Source organism: Elephantulus edwardii, unplaced genomic scaffold (assembly GCF_000299155.1).
Source record: "Elephantulus edwardii isolate Elephantulus edwardi_28Jun2011 unplaced genomic scaffold, EleEdw1.0 scaffold00209, whole genome shotgun sequence".
Classification (NCBI taxonomy): domain Eukaryota; kingdom Metazoa; phylum Chordata; class Mammalia; order Macroscelidea; family Macroscelididae; genus Elephantulus; species Elephantulus edwardii.
Genome location: NW_006399959.1, coordinates 1,121,821 through 1,141,979, shown reverse-complemented (window position 1 = coordinate 1,141,979; position 20,159 = coordinate 1,121,821). Strand labels below are relative to the sequence as shown.

Sequence of the window (20,159 nt, the reverse complement as noted above, 5' to 3'; positions counted from 1 at the left end):
TGTCAGCTCATTCCTTGACCAGTAAGAGAAAAATAATATGCAGAGAGCTGAGTGATCAGCCTCGCACATTATGTAACGAGTCAGAAATCGCGTTTGGGAGCCGGATTTGGGAGTTAGGAACAGAAAACAGTAACGTGCGCACCAAGTCCAAATGACTGCAAGAACATGCAGGGTCAGGCTGAAGGAAGCCGCGCAATGCACGACGGGATCTGTACGTGACGCTTCACTGCATGCCGGGGCTTGTGGTCTCACCCCGGCTCGACCGCTTTCGATCAATTCCATGTCAGACAAGATGCACTCTTGTTAGCACAGAACGACCAGTCTCTTTTCAGGAGAACAAGCCTTCAAGGAAAGCATTCTTCAGCGAGAAAAACACAATAGGGCAAAGATAAGGAAGAGCCACTAACTAGGACTGCGCGTGCGCAAAGCTTGGTTCCTATGTGCGCGCGCAGCGGCTCCTCCCCGGAAGCAGCTTCCTGCAGGCGAGTTTAGCCCCGTTAGGCCTGCGGGGAGCGCAGGCGCGGTGTCCCCTGGCCAAGATGGCGGCTCCCCGGGCCTCATGTTGGCTGCTGGTGGTTGTGGGGCCCTTCCGGCCGCTGGCTGCTACGGGGAGAGGGGCCCGGCCGCCCAGGGAGGGTGTAATGGCAGCGTCCCTGCGCCGCAGCCTGAGCGTCGCCGCCTTCACACCTCTCCTTGGAGCTCGGGTCCCGCGGGTGCTGCTGACATTGAGAAGTGGTGTTAGATTTCCAGGTGAGACAGAGTTCCAGCTCTGGAGAGAGCGTCTGAGAAACTCGGCCCTTTTAGGCGGTGAGGGCAGCAGAGTCGAAAGGTGTCCAGACTTGGGCGGTCACCGGCAAGCTCCTTGTGGCCTCTCCGTAGCGGAGAAGGGACGGAGAGCGGCGCGCGGCTGGCGGTCGCGACCTTTCACCTCTGTCCACTGACCTGTCGTCCTCTTCCAAGCCAGTCTCTGCACCTTTGCCCTTACCTGTTCCTACTCCTCCACTTCCCAGCCCTCAGCCGAAGAGGACAGGTTTTACAATTCTGCAGGTCCTTGCCTTGTTACTAGATCGCCCCCACCAAGTTTTGACGTTGTTTATTGTACTAAAATACCATCTCAAAAAAAAAAAAAAAAAAAAAGATTATCACCTTGTTTTGTGCCATCGAGCTGGAACTAACCCATAGCCACAACCTCCAGTAGGCTTTCCGAGTCCATAAACTGCATGGTAGGAGATTGTCCATCCCTCTCCTGTGGAGCAGCTGGTCGATTTGAACCTCATTCCTTTTCAGATGCAACTTCTTAGGCAAGCCACCAGAGCTCCTGTTAATACAGTCTTAATTCTTGAGCACTTCTTGTGCCTCAGGCTGTCTCCATCCATCCTTGTGGTCTAGCTGTTGTTCCATTTGATAGATAATGAAAGGGAGGTGTTCCGCAAGTTGTAAAAGTCACTGACGCTGAAAAGCTTTAGAACCTTCACTGATGCAGGAGATGCTGAATATATATGGAGCCTTTAACTCTGTAGCCATGATGTATGTTATGTGAGTTCTATTTTAGTGTAATTAATGAAGAAACCTCATCGTGTTTAGCAAACCCTCTACTTCTGATGTCTAGCATATACATACACAGAATCAGTCAGTAGTCACGTAGTATTTTAGCAATTATACTTTTTGAAAGAAGTGCAGCCAGCATACTGCTTAGAAGAAAAGACGGTGAGACTTCATCTCATGTACTTTTGGGCATCTTATCAGGAGAGACCAGTCCTTGGAAAAGGACATGCTTACAAAAGAGCAGGGTCAGAAAAAAAGACCACTCAATAAAAAGGATTGACACAGTGGCTAGAACGATGGGCTGAATTAATAGCCCCTAACAACAACAAATGTGTCATTACTACTTTTATTTGAACCTCAGGTGGTCATATAATTTAGCACCCACACCAAGTATTTCTAGAAGTGATAGGACATGCACATATATGTCAATAGCCAAACAGAAATATTCAAATCTGTTTTTAGCCTCGCTGGTTGCTATGCATTAATGATAAGTAAAGGGATAAAGAATCTTTACTGAGCCGCTTAGTTGAGTCGTCAGTGATTCTTGTTGAAGATGATTTTGACAGTGTTTTGAAAGTGTATGTGATGAAAGAATTTTTCTTTTATTTTTCAAAGAAAAGCAAACTTGGGGAGGGGAGGTTGAGCAGGGACAGAAGTGCAACAGTGAATGAATGGAAATCCAAAGTCTTTGTAAACTTTCATTAAAATAAAAAAAAAATCTCTCCAAAGTGCTAAAGAGCCAAGATACCTTTCTAAAAGCTAACATTCATCCTATGCAAGCCATAATATTTTAAATTGCTTCTTATGTATCTGAAAGTTAGACAATAAATAAGAAAGACTGAATAACAACAGCAAAAAAAGTGTGTGTGATTGTCAACTAGTGGGTAAAGAGGATGCTATTAGATAAAAACTAGAGCTGCCCACAGCAGGGGATTCTCCAGCCTCAGCTACACAGTGTTGACATGGACAAATCCTAGGTGATTTGCCCCTTTTCCATATTAACCTGTGTTTATCCTTGTCATTGTCACAGTACCTCACAGTACTGCCAGACTTAGCTCTTCTCTGGACAGTGTCAGTTTTTTTAAAAGGTCATCTATCATTTTTAGTGCCTAGAATAGATCCTGGTCTCATTCCTTACCTGCTCTTAAATTGAAAAAAAAAAAGAAAAGAAAAAAAAACCAAACAACACTGCTGTCAAGTTGATTGTGACTTATAGTAACCTTATAGAACAGGGTAGAGTTGCTAGGGTTTCCGAGGCTGTAAATCTACCAAAATACACAGCTTCATCTTTTATCCTGGAGTGCTCCTGGCCTCGAACTATCAGCCTTTCAGTTAGGAGCCCAACGCTTAATCCATTGTGCTAGCATTGTTAATGTAATTGCTTTGTAGAGTAGGAGTCATCTTTAGGAGGGCACTGCTTTTACAGATTGCTGCCACTCTGGTGTGCAGGACAGCACGTCAGACCTGAATGTTCTCTGAGTCCGATAAATGGTGATGATGGAAGCTTCTGGCGTGCAGGTGAATGCTTGACTTAGAAACCTGGTGCTTCCAATCCTTACTGCTCCATACCGCTGCCCCTTCTACCCACCCCACTCTGCCTTCCCCAGTCTCCACTGGCCTGTCCTGGGTGGAAGTTAGGAAGCAAGGCCTGAGCTTCCTCTTGTCATAGGAGCAAAAAGGTCAGCCAAGCTCCCCTGTCAACCTTTCCCTGGAGCTGCTGAAGAAGGCAGTGTGTTTGGCAATCTGCCTGGCACCTTGTGTCTTTGATGTTATCTGTCTAGGGATACAAGGCCTTTGAAACTGGATTCTTCCAGCATCATAATGTTGTGTTCAGTGTGTTTATCTGTATTGGGGTATTTTTTGGTATGCATATATGACTTCTTTTTATTATTACTTGAATTAAAGTTTACAGAGCATGTTGATAACTCTGTTCAAATGGTTGTACAAAAATAGCATTATGACGATTACAATCCCCACTCTTTCTCTCTCCTCTCCTCCCTCTCTGTATGTATGTAACTTACAACTGACCTTCCAGCAGGTTTTTAAGGCTGTAAATTGGGTGAGATGAGGTTGTCTGTTTCTTCCCTCAGGGCCACTGGTGGATTTGAACTTCCAGATAGGCGTGACCTTGCGTTCGCAACCCAACTATCTATCAACTGTGTCACCAAAGCTCCATATATGTTTTCTTAACATGTAATTCATCACTTCTTTCTCCTCCTTTCTGCAATTTGTCCTTGGGTAAATGATGCCTTTGACTGTTCTCAGTACTATTCTCACTGTGATGTTATGGTTCACTTCTAGTTCTGTCTGTTGTTTGGCTACATGTTATGCCACAGAGGTGAGCTTGGTTCCAGATGCAAAAGTCCTTTGTCTTGGAGTTCTGCCCATCTCCCTCATGCGAGGAAGCCTGCCCATTGCTGTGTCTTTGAATTTTGTTTGCCACTTACGTATCTTTAGACAGAGTATTTTATTGTGATCCCTTTCAAAGTGGTAGATGGGCACTATCTAGTTTCTCTGTTCCCAGGGTCCTGGAAGTTGAGGATCACTAGGCCCTTTGGTGTAACGGACTAATTGTTTCCATGCGTATTTTATTGTTCTTTACATCACTGGGGACATTAGATGACTGTTCACAGACTTTTAATTTTTTTATTATTAATTTTAATGAAAATCTACAGAGATTTTGGGTTTCCATTCATTCATTGTTGCACTTTTCTCCCTGCCTTCCCCTCCCCCCTCCCATCCAGCTTGTTCACAGACTTTATTTATTTATTTTTAAGCAATATAAGTGTTCACAGACTTTTAAGTCCCCAGTTAGTATTCATCTATATAGGATGTAGAAGTCTCCTTGTGAACTGTTTTGGGTCAGCTGACTTTCATGTCCCCTGAGAATGTGATCCTGAGGTCCTATGACCAGGATGTTTGGTTATGATTAAGACTTTTATGTAATATTGCCCTGATGGTCTCTTCTCTACACTAATGTGTCTTCATCACATACAAATACTCATGTTGAAATAGCATATTTTCTTTTTATTATGATTTGGTCTTTTCTTTTTTTTAAATGTTTGAGGCCAAGTGTGTCTATCTTACTATGAAATTTTAAGCTAGAGATAGTTATGCATCAGATGCTTTAAGCAGGGGGAAAAGCAATATGGTCTTTTTGTTCTTAGTGGCCTTGATGTCATCCCACAACTCATCTGATGTTCAGTCATTAATATTCACTGTATCACATCTATTCTTAGGATGGTTTTTAATTCAGTTGGGTTGGACCTACAGTCATATTTTGGTTTTCACAGACTTGTTTTAGTTTTCTGCAGCTTCAATTTGAGCTTATATGTGAATCATTGATGATCTGTTCCACAGCCAGTGCCTGGCCTTTTTTAAACTACTGATTATGAGCTTTTCCACTTACTCTTTACATAGATTTAGTCAGTCTCATTCCATTGTAGTTCTGTATCATTAGAATCTCATGCAAATAAAATCTTGTTGATGATTTATTAAAACCAGTTGGAACAGTACAGTGGCTAGGAATTGTCAGAAATTCAAGCTGGATTTGAACGAGGCTGTGGCATAAGGGATATATCATTGCTAATATCAGATGGATCTTGGTGAAAGAATAGAATACCAGAAAAATGTTGACTATGCAAACACATTTGACTGTGTGAATCATAAATTCTGGCTAACATCGAGAAGAATGGAAATCCTAGAACAGTTTGTGGTGCTCATGCACAACCTTTACTTAGACAAAGAAACACTTGTCTGAACAGAACAAGAGAACGTGCGTGGTTTAAAATCAGGAAAAGTGTGTATGTGTATTGTAGTCTTTTTCTATACCTATTTAATCTGTATGTTGAACAAATAATTTGAAAAGCTCAACTCTAAGAAGAAGACATGGCCTCAGGAGTGGAAGAAGACTCATCAAAAACCTACCTACTATATGTGTGTGGAGGAAGACTCATCAAAAACCTACCTACCATATGTATGTAGATGACCCAACCTTATTTGCAAAAAGTGAAGACATATAACAACAATCTGAAACAAGAGGTGCTTTGCAAAGTGGTCTGGGGGAGGGGGAAGGAGGAAATGTGCAGCAGAGAATGAATGGGGGGGGAAGTGAAGACTTGGAGCACCTACTTGAAGATCAAAAACTACAGCCTTTACTATGGATTATACTTCAACATCCTTATCTGTAGACCAGTAAAAAAATCTTCACTACCAAGCCAGTAGACAACATCATGATAGATGGAGAAAAGACTGAACTTGTGATTTCATTTTACTAGGATTCACAGTTATACCCATGGTAACAGCAGTTAAGAAATAAAAAAAAAATGTGTTCCATAGCCATTGAAGTACATTGAGCTCCATAGAGACAGCCCCGAGCCAGGCAGAGCCGAACAGCACTGGGCAACCTCTATGCTTCATGGACGAGAAATAACTAACCATGGGCAAAGGAGATCCTAAGAAGCCGAGAGGCAAAATGTCATCCTTTGCATTTTTCGTGTAAACCTGCCGAGAGGAGCACAAGAAGAAGCACTCAGATGCTTCTGTCAGCTTCTCAGAAATTTCTAAGAAGTGTTCAGAGAGGTGGAAGACCATGTCTGCTAAAGAGAAAGGTAAATTTGAAGACATGGCAAAGGCGGACAAGGCCTGTTATGAGAGAAAGATGAAAACCTATATCCCTTCTAAGGGCGAAGCAAAAAAGAAGTTCAAAGATCCCAACACACCCAAGAGGTCCCCTTCAGCTTTTTTCTTATTTTGTTCTGAGTATCGCCCCTAAATCAAAGGTGAGCACCCTGGCCTTTCTATTGGTGATGTTGCGAAGAAGCTGGGAGAGATGTGGAATAATACTGCTGCCGATGACAAGCAGCCCTATGAGAAGAAGGCTGCTAAGCTGAGGGAAAAATATGAGAAGGATATTGCTGCATACAGGGCTAAAGGCAAGCCTAATGCTGCCAAAAAGGGAGTTGTCAAGGCCGAGAAAAGCAAAAAGAAGAAGGAAGAGGAGGACTAGGAAGATGAAGAAGATGAGAAGGATGATGAATAAGTTGGTTGTAGCGCAGTTTTTTTTCCTTGCCTATAAAGCATTTAACCCCCTGTACACAACTCACTCCTTTTAAAGAAAAAAAAATTACATGTAAGGCTGTGTAAGATTTGTTTTTAAACTGTACGGTGTCTTTTTTTGTATAGTTAACACACTACTGAATGTGTCTTTTGATAGCCTTGTCCTGGTAATTTCAATAGCCACTAACCTTGCCTGGTACAGTATGGGGGTTGTAAATTGGCATGGAAATTTAAAGCAGATTCTTGTTGATGCACAGCACTAATTAGTTATATATGTGGATGGTAGGGGTTTTTTTTCATTTTTAGTTGTCTGATGCAGCTTATACAAAATAATTGTTGTTTTGCTAACTGAATACCACTCTGTAATTGCAAAAGAAGAAAGAAAAACCAAAAAAAGTTGCAGCTGTTTTGTTGACATTCTTTCTGAATGCTTCTAAGTAAATACAACTTTTTTTATTAGGGGGGAAAATGTGTTACATTGAGAAAATCTTCCATCAGGGACCTATCTCAAGTTCTAAAGAGCAAGGATGTAAGTGTTAAGACTTAAGATGTGCCTGAACTAAGCCTTGATATTTTCAGTTGCTTTCTGAACAGCCTGAAAGGTTGGACAATTGAATTGTGTTGAAGAAGAATATTGACTATCCCATGGGCTCCCAAAAAACCAACAACTCTGTCTTGGAGAGAGTACAACCAGGGTACTCCTTAGAGGCACATATGGTGAAACAGCAATTGTGATTTGAATGGAAGTTTACAAAGATTGGATTTCCATTCAGCCATTCAGTATGTTTTCTTTTATGACTTTATAAATACTCACAAGGTAACTAACTATACTTGGTCCGTTTCTTCCTTTTGACTCATATTTGTTAATCCTTTCAACCTACCCTTTCTTGGCGTCTGAGCTTTACTCTGGGACAGGTGCTGCTGTTTTGTTCTTATGTGCTTGATTATATGCGTGGGAGAGTGCCTCCCTGGCGGCACTTTTAGTTGAGCCATGAGGGTGAGTTTTGTTTCAGGTTCCTAGGATGATCAGAATAGTTTGCCAAGTTTCTATAGGTCTAGTCTTGGCCACTCTCATGTCTGAGCCTTCTCTTCATGGTTCTAGAACAGATAAATGCTTGTTCTTGTATCAGTTATAGATTTCGTCCCCACTGTCCCCTGGAGGGCTTCTTAAAGCACAGCTTGCTGGACCCCCCCCTACTTCCAGAGTTTGTGACCTGGGGCTTAGATGGAGCTTGGAAATGTATGTTCCGAAGAAGCTAATAGTGGTGCTGCTGGTCCAGGGACCACACAGAGGGAAGATTGATATTATCAAGGACTTTGTTCTACCTCTGTTCACAGTTAAAACTTATGGAAGCAGCAGTTAAGGACCTGTCAAGGACTTCTTAAAGTATTAAAAAGGAATAAAGACTAAGGCCCTCCTGCCCCAAGCCTTGGTATTTTGCTTCATATACAAGTGAAAGTTGGAAAATGAAAAAGGAAGATAGAAGAATTGACGCTTTAGAATTGTGTTGGCAAAGAATATGAACTATAACACAAACTGCAAAGAGAACTAACAAATATATCTTGAGAGAAAAAAAAATGTCTTGATAGTACTGCTGCCTGAGTGTTCATTTGAAAAAGGAATGGTGAGACTTTGTCTCATAAACTTTGGACATGTTTTTAGAAGGATAGAGGACAATCCCTGACAAAGGACATCATACTTGGAAAAGTAGAGGACCAGCAGAAAGGTGGAGAACCCTCACTGAGATGAATTGATCCTGGAGCTACAGAAATGGGGTTATATAAAGATGGCGCAGGATTGGGCAGGGTTTTGTTCTCTTGTATGTAGCCTGACTCGAACACACCTCACAACAAAGCATCTGAGGACACTTCTAGGTGGTGGGGGCTCAGTCAGTGTCGGGAAGGCTGGGTCCTGAGAGCTCCCCTCATGCGTAGCTCCAGTCTGGTGTGTACTCACACCTCTGGGATAACCCAGGAATGGACCACAGCCATTCTTGGATGATGCTTTACTTTAGGGCCTTAGCTGTTTTTGAAGTGCTGTGTATTCATAAGAGCACTGGCACAGTGAGTAAAGTGTCCATCAGCCAACTAAGATGTTGTTGTGCTGTTGAGTCAAAATGGACCTGTAGCTGGCCCACCAGCAGGTTTTTGGAGGCAGTAAATGACAGGGGAGGATATTGCGCGTCTTTCTCCTTAAGAGCAACTGGTAGGTTTGAACCTGATGCCTTTGGGTTGGTAATGCAACTCCTTATGACTTGACCAGCAGAGCTCCCAGTCTTGGAAATCCTATGGGATGTCTTACTCTGCTCTGTGGGGTCACTATGATTCAGAATCCACTTGATGGCAGTGGTCTGGGGCTATCATCTTGGTCCTGGAGTTGAGAGTATTGCCTAAGGAAGCTGGTAGTGCAGCAGTTAAGCACCTGGCCGCTGACTAAAATGTCAGCAGTTGGAATCTGCCAGCTATAGTGTGGGAGAAACATGAGATGGTTGTGTAAAGACTTAGAGCCTGGGAAACCCTGTGAGGTGGTCTTACTCTGTCCTGCAGGGTTGCAGAGTCAGAATTGACTCTCAGGCCGAGCCACCTGTTAGGATTCTTCAGGAGAACACCTCGAAGCCATGCTGTCCAAAACTTTCTAGGTCTTCTAGTTGGCAGTTGACTCACCATGTCCTTTTGCTTGCAACATTCTCAGTGATTTTTTTTTTTCTTTTTGTTTCTTCCCTCTTTAGGAGTTAAATGTTACCCCTTTGTTTCTTCTGCCTCCTTCCACAAGAGCAGCCCTTTGGCCAAAGAGGATTATTACCAGATACTGGGAGTGCCCCGAAATGCCAGCCAGAAGGAGATCAAGAAAGCTTATTACCAGGTGTGTGCAAGCCAGCTGTCATAACACAGTGGTAGATGAACACTGCCAGGCTGGTCTGCTTTTGGTCTGTCCAGCTGTGTACACTGCGCAGCTCCTGCTATAGAATGACTGCAGAAGGTTTAGGTATAAAGTGTAAAGTGATTGCTGCATTTGGAAATGAGTTTTCTTTGTTAGGAGATAGTTTTAGTGTAGTGTGTACCTTGAGTCAATCTCTTGTGTACCTTGAGTCAATCTCTTGACACTGTAGGAGCAGAGGTGGGGAAAAATTGGTGCCGTATCACATGAGGGGCCTTCATTAATGACAAGGATTACTCATTGCCCAGAGCCAGTATGGACGGAAAGCCACCCTCTTAGTTCAGACTTCTAGCCTACACTGAGAAAATACATTATTAAAAGCCACCCACTTGTGATATTTCTTGTTACAGTAGCATGAGACAACAAAGACAGGTGACTGCCTCTGTTTTTCTTTTTACCTGTTTTTTTTAAGGTGTTTGTTGTTGTTATGTGCTGATGAGTCATAACTGACTCCTAGCTGACCCTCCATCAGGGTTTTAGAAACTGTAAATCAAGAAGCGGGATATATGAAGAAGACTGTGGCATCAGGATCAGAGGAAGACTCATAAATAACTTACATTATGTAGATGATACAACTTTACTTGCTGAAAGTGGGGAGGACTTAAAGCTCTTACGCAAAAGGATAAAGAATACAGCCTTCCATAAGGTTTATAACGCAACATAAAGAAAACAAAAACCCTCACCACCAGGCCAGCAGGCAACTTCATGGAAGAGGAGAAGAGATTGAAACTGTCAGTGATTTCATCTTGCTTGAATCCCCAATGAGCACCCTGCAGTCAAGCAGTCAAAAGATGTATCACATTGAGAAAATCTGCTGTCAGGGACTACTCTAGAGTACTAAAGAGCAATGATGTCAGCTTGGAGACTAATGCACCTGTTCGAAGCCATGGTCTTCTCAGTTGCATCTGAAAGTTGAATAGTGACTGGGACAACAGAAGAATCAATACCTTTGAGTTGTGATGGAGAAGAGTACTGAATATCCTGTGGTCTGCCAAGAGAACAGAGATCTGTTTTGGAGAAAGTGCAGCCATAGTGCTTCTTCTGAGCAAAGATGGTCAACTTTGTCTCGTATACTTTGAGCATGATGTTAAGAAGGGCCAGTCCGAACTGAACACCAATGGAGAGTGGCGGGCAGGTCACCAATGGACAGCCGGCCATGGGCCTGCGCCCGACGGGAACAGAGAGAATGAATTTCTGGGTCTGTTGCCATAACAACAGCGCAGCAGTCCACCTGCGATGGCCTCCAGCTTTAAGAAGACAAGCATGGTGTCAACTTCCCAGCGAAAGAGGGTGAGTTCCAAGCCTGAACTCACAGAAGAGCAGAAGCAGGAATCCGAGAAGCTTTTGATCTCTTTGATGCTGATGGAAATGGCACCATCGACGTCAAAGAACTTAAGGTGGCAATGAGGGCCCTGGGCTTTGAGCCCAAGAAAGAAGAAATCAAGAAAATGATCAGTGAGATTGATAAGGAAGGAACAGGAAAAATGAGCTTCAGTGATTTCTTGACTGTGATGACTCAGAAAATGTCTGAAAAAGATACCAAAGAAGAAATCCTGAAAGCCTTCAAACTCTTTGATGATGATGAGACTGGAAGGATATCTTTCAAAAATCTGAAACGTGTGGCGAAGGAGTTGGGTGAGAATCTCACTGATGAAGAACTTCAGGAAATGATTGATGAGGCAGATCGAGATGGAGACAGAGAAGTCAGTGAGCAAGAGTTCCTGCGGATCATGAAGAAGACAAGCCTTTACTAACGCAGCCTCCACTCCTCCACGCACACTCTGCTAAGTCCAGTGCCTGCCTTCATGTGCAGCCTCTTTCTAGGACACCCAGCCGTTTCTCCCCACCAATGCCCCGCTACGACGTTAGCACCAATATCTTATCTCTTCTCCACCTGACTGGGTTCTTTGATGGTCCAAGTTCTTTGTAAAATGACCCGTGATCATTTGGCCCTCGCCTAAGGCAGAACCAGAGAGCATTAGAATGGAGAAAATGAAGAAGAGGATTGGAAAGGTTTCTCCCACCTTCATCCTTCCTCTCACACATTCTCACAAACATCTAAACACAGGACAGCTCCATAGACAAGCACAGATCCTCCTGCTGCCACAAGCAACAGACCCGCTTTGGTGGTTTCCTGTTGACAGAAGACTGCAGGTCTCTCAGACAAACCCTTGTGAGTCTCACTGGCTTAGTGTTTAGAATCTCACGTGCACTTAGTGTTTTTGGTCTGGTCTTAAACAAATAAAACCTGCTTTCTAAGGATGAAGAAAAAAAAAAAAAGAAAGGCCAGTCCTTGGAGAAGGACATTAACCTGGGAAAGGTGGAGATATAGTATAAAAGAGGAAGATCCTCAATGAGATGAATTAACATGACAACTGTAGCAGTGGAAAATGTTTTGGAGATGGTGACGGTGGTATAGGTTAGGGCAGATTTTCAATTTTAAATCTGTTGTTCAGAGAATTGCTGTGATCCACAGTGGACTTGATGGTACATAACAACAGCAACTTTGTTTGCTAAAAATGAGGAGAACTTGAAGTACTTGTTGCAGAAGGTAAAAGAATACAGCCTTCAATCTGGATTGCATCTCAACATCAAGAAAACAAAGATTCTTACCACTGGATCAATAAGCGACATCATCATAGATGGAGAAAAGATTGAAACTGTCAATGACCTCATCTTATTTGGTTCCACAGTCAACACCCTTGGTACCAGCAGTCAGGAAATTAGGAGACATACTGCCCTGGGAAAGGCTGTAGTTAGTGACCTCTCCAAATTACTGAGGAGTAATGATGTCATTTTGAGGACTGAGGTGTGTCTGATTTAGGCCATGGTCTTTCTGATATCTTGCTAAGCATCTGAGACCTGGGCAATGAATAAGGATGACAGAAGAAGAATTGATACCCTTGACCTGCGGTGTTGGAGAAAAGTACTAAACATCCCATGGACTGCCAGAAGAACAAATAAATAGGTCTTGGACAGAGTGCAGCTAGAATGCTCTTTGTAGGCAAAGATGACAAATCTTCACCTTGCCTACTTTGGACATGTTGCTAGAAGGGGCTGATCCTTGGAGAAGGACATGATGCTCAGAAAGGCAGAGGGTCGGTGAAGGGGAGAACATCAACCAAGTAGGTTGACACAGTGTGCAATAGGCTCTAGTGTGTCAGGAAGTGTGAGGATGGCACAGGATAGGACATGTTGTTCATAGGGTTGCTATGCGTTGTACTCAACTCCACAGCACCTAACAACAGTATGTAAATTGCTTGGGAAGATATTGCCCATCTTTCTCCCTCAGAACAGCTGGTGGATTTAAACCTCATTCCTTTGAGTGTTGACAGTGTGTCTTCTTATGATGAGGCCACCAGTTATTGTTATGTGCCATTGGGTCACCAGCAATACCTGAGTCAGATTCACTGTCTCAAACACACATACCCTCATTACCCCAGTTACTGTGTCAGTCGTCTCATCCATGGTCTTCCTCTTCTGCTCCCTTCAAAACTTGTGCAATGATCATCACCACTACAATGACGTTTATAATGTTTTCATCACCTCTTAACAAAACCCCAAAGCTTTTTTTTTTTTTTTTTTATTACTTTTGTGTGAGTGTACCGTCAAATCAGATCTGACTGGTACTGGAGGAGATTGTCCCTCCTTCCCCGGCAAAGCATCTGGTGGATTCGAACCGTGCGCCTCTGGGATTGTAGTTGCAGCTCATTGCCACTAGGCCACCAGAGCTCCCCTACCCCAAAGCTTTTAGCAGTCACTTTCTGTTCTATTCCCTCCCAACGCTTGGCAACTGTTAATCTACTTTTTGTCTTTATGGGCTTGCTTTTTCTTGACATTTCATATCATTGCATAATCATACATAAACAGTGGGTTTTGTGACCACCAAGTAATACCAGGGACCCCAAGGTACTGATAGAGTAACACAATGTAGACAGAAACACAAACCCTGTAGTAGGGGTGCCAGAGTATACAAAAACAATCATTTTCTCATCATCATTTCTACTCAAATTATTATAGACTTTTTTAAAAATAGCGTGGAATTCTCATATATCCTTCACCCAGCTTCTCTCAGTTTTTTGTTGGTTTTTTAAAATTTTTCTTCTTTTTCTAAAAATTTTATAAATTTTTGTGTGTGTGTGTGTGTGTGTGTACCATCAAATCGGATCTGACTGGTACAGGAAGAGATTTCCCCTCCTTCTCCAGCAGAGCATCTGGTGGATTCGAAGTGCATGCCTCTGGGATTGCAGTGCAGCTTCTTGCCACAAGACCACCAGAGCGCCCTTCTCTCTTGTTTTAAAAAACATTTTTTACTGTGATTTGATGGAAAGTTTACAGAGCAAATTGGTTTCATTCAGCCACACAGATTTTGTTTTATGACATTACTTATAATGCTTACAATATAACAACCCTTTTTCTGCTTCCTCCCTGTGGTTCTTGTCATTCATACTTCTAGTGTGCCCCTGCCTACCTTCTGAGAAATCTCTCTAAGTAAATGCTGCCCTTTTGATCACAGTGGTTACGTGTTCTCAGATGTGAGAGGCCTATCTGGGGTTTGACTGAAGGTTGAACCACAGGGTAAATTTTGTTCAGGTATGAACAGTGGCCAAAAGCTGTAGTCTCAGGGGTTCCACCAGTCTCTACTGGACCAGTAAACCTGGCCACTTTTATTGTTTTTGAGCTTTATTTTGTGTTTTCACCTAGTCTTCCCAGGACTCATAGCCCTTCTCAGTCACAACTTTTATATTCTCAGTTATGTCTTAGTAATACTAGTCTGAATATTTTAAAAAGTGTCTTTTATGTGTGTGTGTGTGTGTGTGTGTGTGTACACATACATATACATATACATATATGTTGTTGTTATGTGCCGTTGAGTCGCCTGCAACTCATAACAAGCCTATGTACAACAGCCCTAAATTTTGCTCTATCCTGTGCCAATCTCACTGTCACTGACACACCTACTCCCATTATCCCAGTCACTGAATCAATCCATCTCATCGAGGGTCTTCCTCTCCTGTGCTGTCCCTCCACCCTCCCAAGCATCATGTCCCTCTCTAAGGACTTCTTGCAGCATGTCCAGAATATGTCAGATGAAGCTTCAGAATCCTTACCTCCAAGGAGCAGCCTGGTTTAACCCTCTCTTGGATAAACCTGTTTGTTTTCTTAGCAGTCCATAGTATATTCAATAATCTTTTCCAACACCACAGCTCAAAGTATTCAATTCTCCTTCTTACATACATTTTTCCCCCTTCCTTTTCTTTTAATACCTTACATTAGGTTCTTTGTTACTCCAGAGCCATCCTGGGAATCTATAATTAAAGCCAAGTTGTGGAGGTCTAGAAAAGTAGCCAGTTGCTGTCACTTTTTTCCCCCAGAATTTTTTTTACCCATTTTATTTTGTATTTGTCTACATTCACTGTGGCTTTTACATTGAGGTTTTTCCCTTTCTTTTTTTTCACCGTGCAGTCCACTTCAGTGCCTGCAGCCTATGACTAAGGAGCCAGGCAATGGTTTGGTGCTCTAGTTTGCTCTGGCATGGAATGCTCGGAAAGACCCATGGGGACTGGCCTGCTGTAAATGTAAGCCCACGCATTGCTGTTCCTTGTGACTTGGCCACTCCTTATGTGCCATACAGCTCCTTGGGCTTTGTAGAGGCAGGTGTTTTTTTAGAAGGAGGTTGCCAGGCCTGTCTAGTTCTAATCTGCATAGGTAAACCAGAAAACTCAAGTGACTTGTTTTACTGCAGTATTTACTTAATTATGGTGTTCTAGAATCAAACCTATAGTGTTGCCAAAATCCACCTGTGTTGTAGTAAAACATCTTTCCTCTTCCCCTTCATATAACAGTTACATTCTGTTTATACTCTCCATTTTTTACATGGTAATAATGGAAACATTTTTGGATTTACTGTTCCAGAGGTTCTAAAGAATTAATTGTTATGTTTGGTAAAGATCTGTTGTGGTTGAAACAGTGAGGATACACCTCAAGACTGAAAAGTATGAAAAGACAAAAATCTTGTTAGGAATTGCTTCTAAGGAGCAATGGTTGTGATGGTCCTGGGGGTCTGATGTGGTAATTACTCTGTGACTGGGTTCACTTTTCACTTTTCCTTCTCCTTAGCTTGCCAAGAAATACCACCCAGACACAAATAAGGATGATCCCAAAGCCAAGGAGAAGTTCTCTCAGCTGGCGGAAGCATACGAGGTAACATCAGCATGTATGCTGTTATTGGTATTAGGTCATGTGCCTGGCCAGAGTCCACTGAGCAGTGGACAGAGTAACCTGGCATACTGTGAGGTCCACATGAAGGCTTTGTGTCCTGCATTCCAAACCCCACAACAGATCCCAGGTTTGCTACCTCGGAATCTCAACAGAGAGAACCTGAATTAGAGCTCTCTGGTCATTCGCATGTAGTCCCTTGGCATCTACTCATGTTGGGACCTAGAGTTTCCTGCTCTGTAAGGCGGATTTGTTTATTCTTTTGGCAGTCAATAATTTATTCAATATTCTTTGTCAATACCACAATTAAAAGAAATAAATACTTCATTCTTTCTTATTCATTGCTCACGCTTTACATGCATATAAACTCAACCGCTTCTTTGCTGTCAAGTTAGAACTGACCTTCTAGTGAGTTTTCAGAGGTTGTAAACTGCACAGGGGAGGAATGCCCATTTGTTTCCGAGAAACAGCTGGTGGATTTGAACTCTCTGCCTTTGTGTTGGCAGCGTGAATCCTTTATCTACTTGGTCGTGAGAGCTGCTTGTGCATATAAAACAATTAAAAATACCAGATCCTTTAAAGTTATGCCCTTTATCTACTTGGTTGCGAGAGCTGCTTGTGCATATAAAACAATTAAAAATACCAGATCCTTTAAAGTTATGCCCTTGCTCTTTGGCACTTTAAAGACATTTTTAGCAGCAGGAATATCAACCACTTAAAAGAACAGCTTTAGTGGTGTAAGTATTGAATTTATGTGGGGATTTTTTTCACTCTGCCAACTATATTTACTGGAATGTGAGTTTGATAGTGTATTTTTATTTTAAACTTTTATAGTGATTTTTGTGAAAGCTTATAGAGAGGATTGATAGTCTGTTCAACCATTCATATAGATTTAGTTTTATGATTAAAATCTCCACATTGTATAAACTCTTACCTGACTTTCTCCCTGTGTTTTCTGTTTTCATTCATCCTTAGGTCTCTCTCTTCCTTATAATGCATTCTGCCTGGGTAAATTCTGCCTTTGTGTAGTTGATTTTTCTAAAGACTTAGTAACTCTTTGGTGTTACTGTTCACTCTATATGTAAATCTGCTTTTTAGTTGAATGTTGTGCTGTAGGGATGAGTTCAGTTCTAGACTTGAAGGAAAATTAGGGCTTATAGTCCCCATAGTTCCAGTAGTCTGAGTCTTACCAATAAGCCTAGCCATTTTCATGATTTTTGAGTTTTGTTCTACATTTATTAGTCACTCCATCCAGAATACTGAAAGTGTAATTCTAAACCTTACAGTTTTGTACAGTAGCATACCACTTGGTAATGCACCAGAGATTCTGCATACTTGTTTCTGTGAATGATACTAGTACAAGGAGAGAGAAGCCAGGAGTAGTGGGAGTTGGAGCCAGGAAACTAAGCTCCTAGGAACCTGAGGACTTCTGCCTTTTCTCATCTCAAAGCTACCTGCTGCCTCTTTCTCATTCCATTTACTTGTTTTCTTCCTAGTTGGGCTCTTTAAGAAATTTTCTGGCTGGTATCCTGAGCATCTCCCTCTGATTCCTGGAGGAACAACTTTTTTCTTTTTCCATTTGGAATACTGTTTTCCTTTTGATTCCAGATCGGGTCCTGTCTGGTTTCTGGTCTAAGCTGACTCCCATCCAGTCTGACCCAAGTGGCCTTCTCTGACTTTCTGTACTGTTGTCTGCTTGCCACTTCTACTTCTCTTCATCTTTTGACATGTCTTTCCAAAAACTATTCCTTCCCTATACACCTGAACTTTTTAATTAAGAGGAGGAAAAAGAAAAGAGATGGGGGGAGGAGTGTGTTTCTCTCCTGTTCTTTAATTCCTCTGAACAGTTTGTATAGTTATGCCTGTGTCTTGGTTCTCTAGTGCTGGTATAACAGAGTTACCACCGTGTAGATATTAGTTAGTAGTAGTAAACAGAAGCGTATTCTGTCACAATTTAAGAGGCTAGAAGTCTAAATTTAGGGTGCTGGCTCTAGAGGAAATATCTCTCAGTTCTGGAGGATGGTCTGTCCATTTTTCAGCATCATAGGTCTGACATTCCTTGGAAATCTCCATATGTCTTGGCCTTTTCTTGTTACGAAGCACAGGAACTAGGGTCCACAAAAACCATGTTCCACCCTGGTTTTATCTCTTAAGAAATAAGGCCACACCTGAGGAACACCCCTTCAGATCAGGGTTATAGCCTAATTAAGGGAATTACATTCCAACCTAGTCTCCTGCAGTTTAGTTGATCATATCTTGGATTACATCATGGGAGATGACTACATCATAACATAACTGCCTTTAATTCTGCCTCATTAACATGATATCAGTTTGGATTGGATTTGAGTGCATGGGATAATTAATTATACTGAAAATTATGGCCATCGTGACTCATATTTTGGAGGGGCCCTTCAATCCATTACAGTCTGTATGAGTGAGTGTCTCTCAAATATCTGCCTTGTGCCTTGGTGGCTTCTACCTCTTGTGCCAGCCTCCAGTAGATGGTTCCTTGACCAGAGCAGGTGAGGACTCAGAACCAGGTAGTGTCTCTTGATAAGAATGTGGGTAGGAAGAGATTAGATTGCCTAGCATACCAGTCAGGGACTCACATGAAAACATGTCCATTTCAAATCCAGTCCCTGGTAACGATCACTGAGCTTTTTAAAAATAACCCAGGTCTCAGACTTCAATTTCTGCATGGTTATTTAGTGGTAAGGTATTGTGTTGCCAGCCAAAGGCAGGCAGTTTGAATCCACCAGCTGCTCCATGGGAAAAAGATGACCAGTCTCCTCCCATGTGATATATTGCCTCTCAAAACCAGCTGAAGGGTCAGTTATGAGTTGGTTCTGACTAGACAGTGTGCAAGAACACAACAAAGTTACAGCCCCACTCCATCTTAGAGGATGTCATGTTATCAATGTTCCTAGTAATTCCACCCTGTCAGGAGGGAGGGGCAGTGGGCCCACCTCAGGAGCAGTCCCTGGGAACCTTCCCTTACTTTTTGCTGGATACTTCCTCCTCTGGAAAAATTTCTTATTGCTGAGAACATACTTGGCAGAGCAGCCATTTCTCCATGTGCAGCTCTATAACATTATTTCCACTCTCTGAGCTGTGCAATCATTCTCTGAATGTTAGGTTCCCTGTGAACTTAAATTCATTTCTCTTGCAAGGTTTCCATCTAATCTTTTGAGTTAGCTCTTACCAATTTGATCCTATGGAGGCTTTTTCAATTTGAAGTTCATTTCTTGTTTATTTCAGTTGTTGAGAGTATACTGAAGTTGTTGTTGTTGTTAAATGTCACCGAGTTGTAAACGACTCATAGCGACCATTTCTCTGTAGACGGTTGAACAACACTGATTACATTCTGAGTAGTGCAGCCATTTCCATTCTCTTCTGAGTTGTTCCTCCTCCAGTAACTCATGTTCCTGGCTAATCTTTCAAGTGGCATTTGTCAATTTTTTACTACATAGGTACTCATATTGTATATTTTTAATGAATTCTCCATCAAAAGAAACATAAGGTTAGTCAATGGTTCAACTTCTGTTGTTTTTTAAAGATAACTCTAATGTAATTTTTAAAATTTCATAATATATATTTATTTTTGTAGAAACTTTTCTTTTTCATGAAATGGCCTTCTGATCTTTATCTCCACACTTTTTTTATATATTTCAATTATTTTTTTTTTTTTTTTTTATATATTTCAATTATAACTAGTAATATCGTGGTTATAAGAACATATAATACTTTATTAAGTATGAGATTATTACATTAGCAACAGCATCTCAGCCAGACTCTTTAATTGAATTGATACAAAGTAATACTCCTAATGTATGGAATAAATTTCAATCTTGGAAATTTCTCTTTTTTTTTGAAATTTCTGATTGTACTTCTTTGACCTTACAGTTTGAAATTTTTTTTACCTCCCTTCTAATATTTTTACTGGTTTGTATACAGTAACTTTACACATTGTGTTTCATGCATGTTTATTGTATTTTAGAGAGTCTGTAATTTACATTGTTTCATTCATGTATGTTTTGTACAGTCATTCATATACATTGTATTTTATGTAATTAATTACAGTTTTCCCTTGCTTCCTCTCCTTCCTTATTAATAACATGCCCTGTCTTTTCATTCTTACCCTGAATCTTTTCTATTCTTAAACTCCCTCATCCACCCTCTAACTCTACTATCCTAGTGATTTCCCTCCTTCCCCCTTTTCTGTCCCCTTTCCCTTTTGGACATTTATCCACATCTTATCTTTCTATTTTTACAGTAATGGTCTTATGCAGTCCTTATGAGACTGAGTTCAAACAGTGTAAAGTTTTCTAGACTCTTCTATGTTATATAGGTGTTTGTAAATATATATATATATATGTGTGTGTGTGTGTGTGTGTGTGTT

General features: G+C 41.6%; 1 protein-coding gene and 1 pseudogene across 1 annotated transcript in view; both read left to right on the top strand.

The window, feature by feature from the left end:
• Positions 1–539: 539 nt before the first annotated feature.
• Positions 540–20,159, top strand: part of DNAJA3 (DnaJ (Hsp40) homolog, subfamily A, member 3) — a 51,699-nt gene continuing 32,079 nt past the window's right edge. The window contains exons 1-3 of the mRNA XM_006897426.1: positions 540–750; positions 9,333–9,466; positions 15,662–15,745. Coding sequence (XP_006897488.1) covers positions 540–750; positions 9,333–9,466; positions 15,662–15,745 — 429 coding nt within the window. The remainder of the gene's footprint in view (positions 751–9,332; positions 9,467–15,661; positions 15,746–20,159) is intronic.
• On the top strand, positions 10,778–11,295 carry LOC102865467 (annotated as a pseudogene).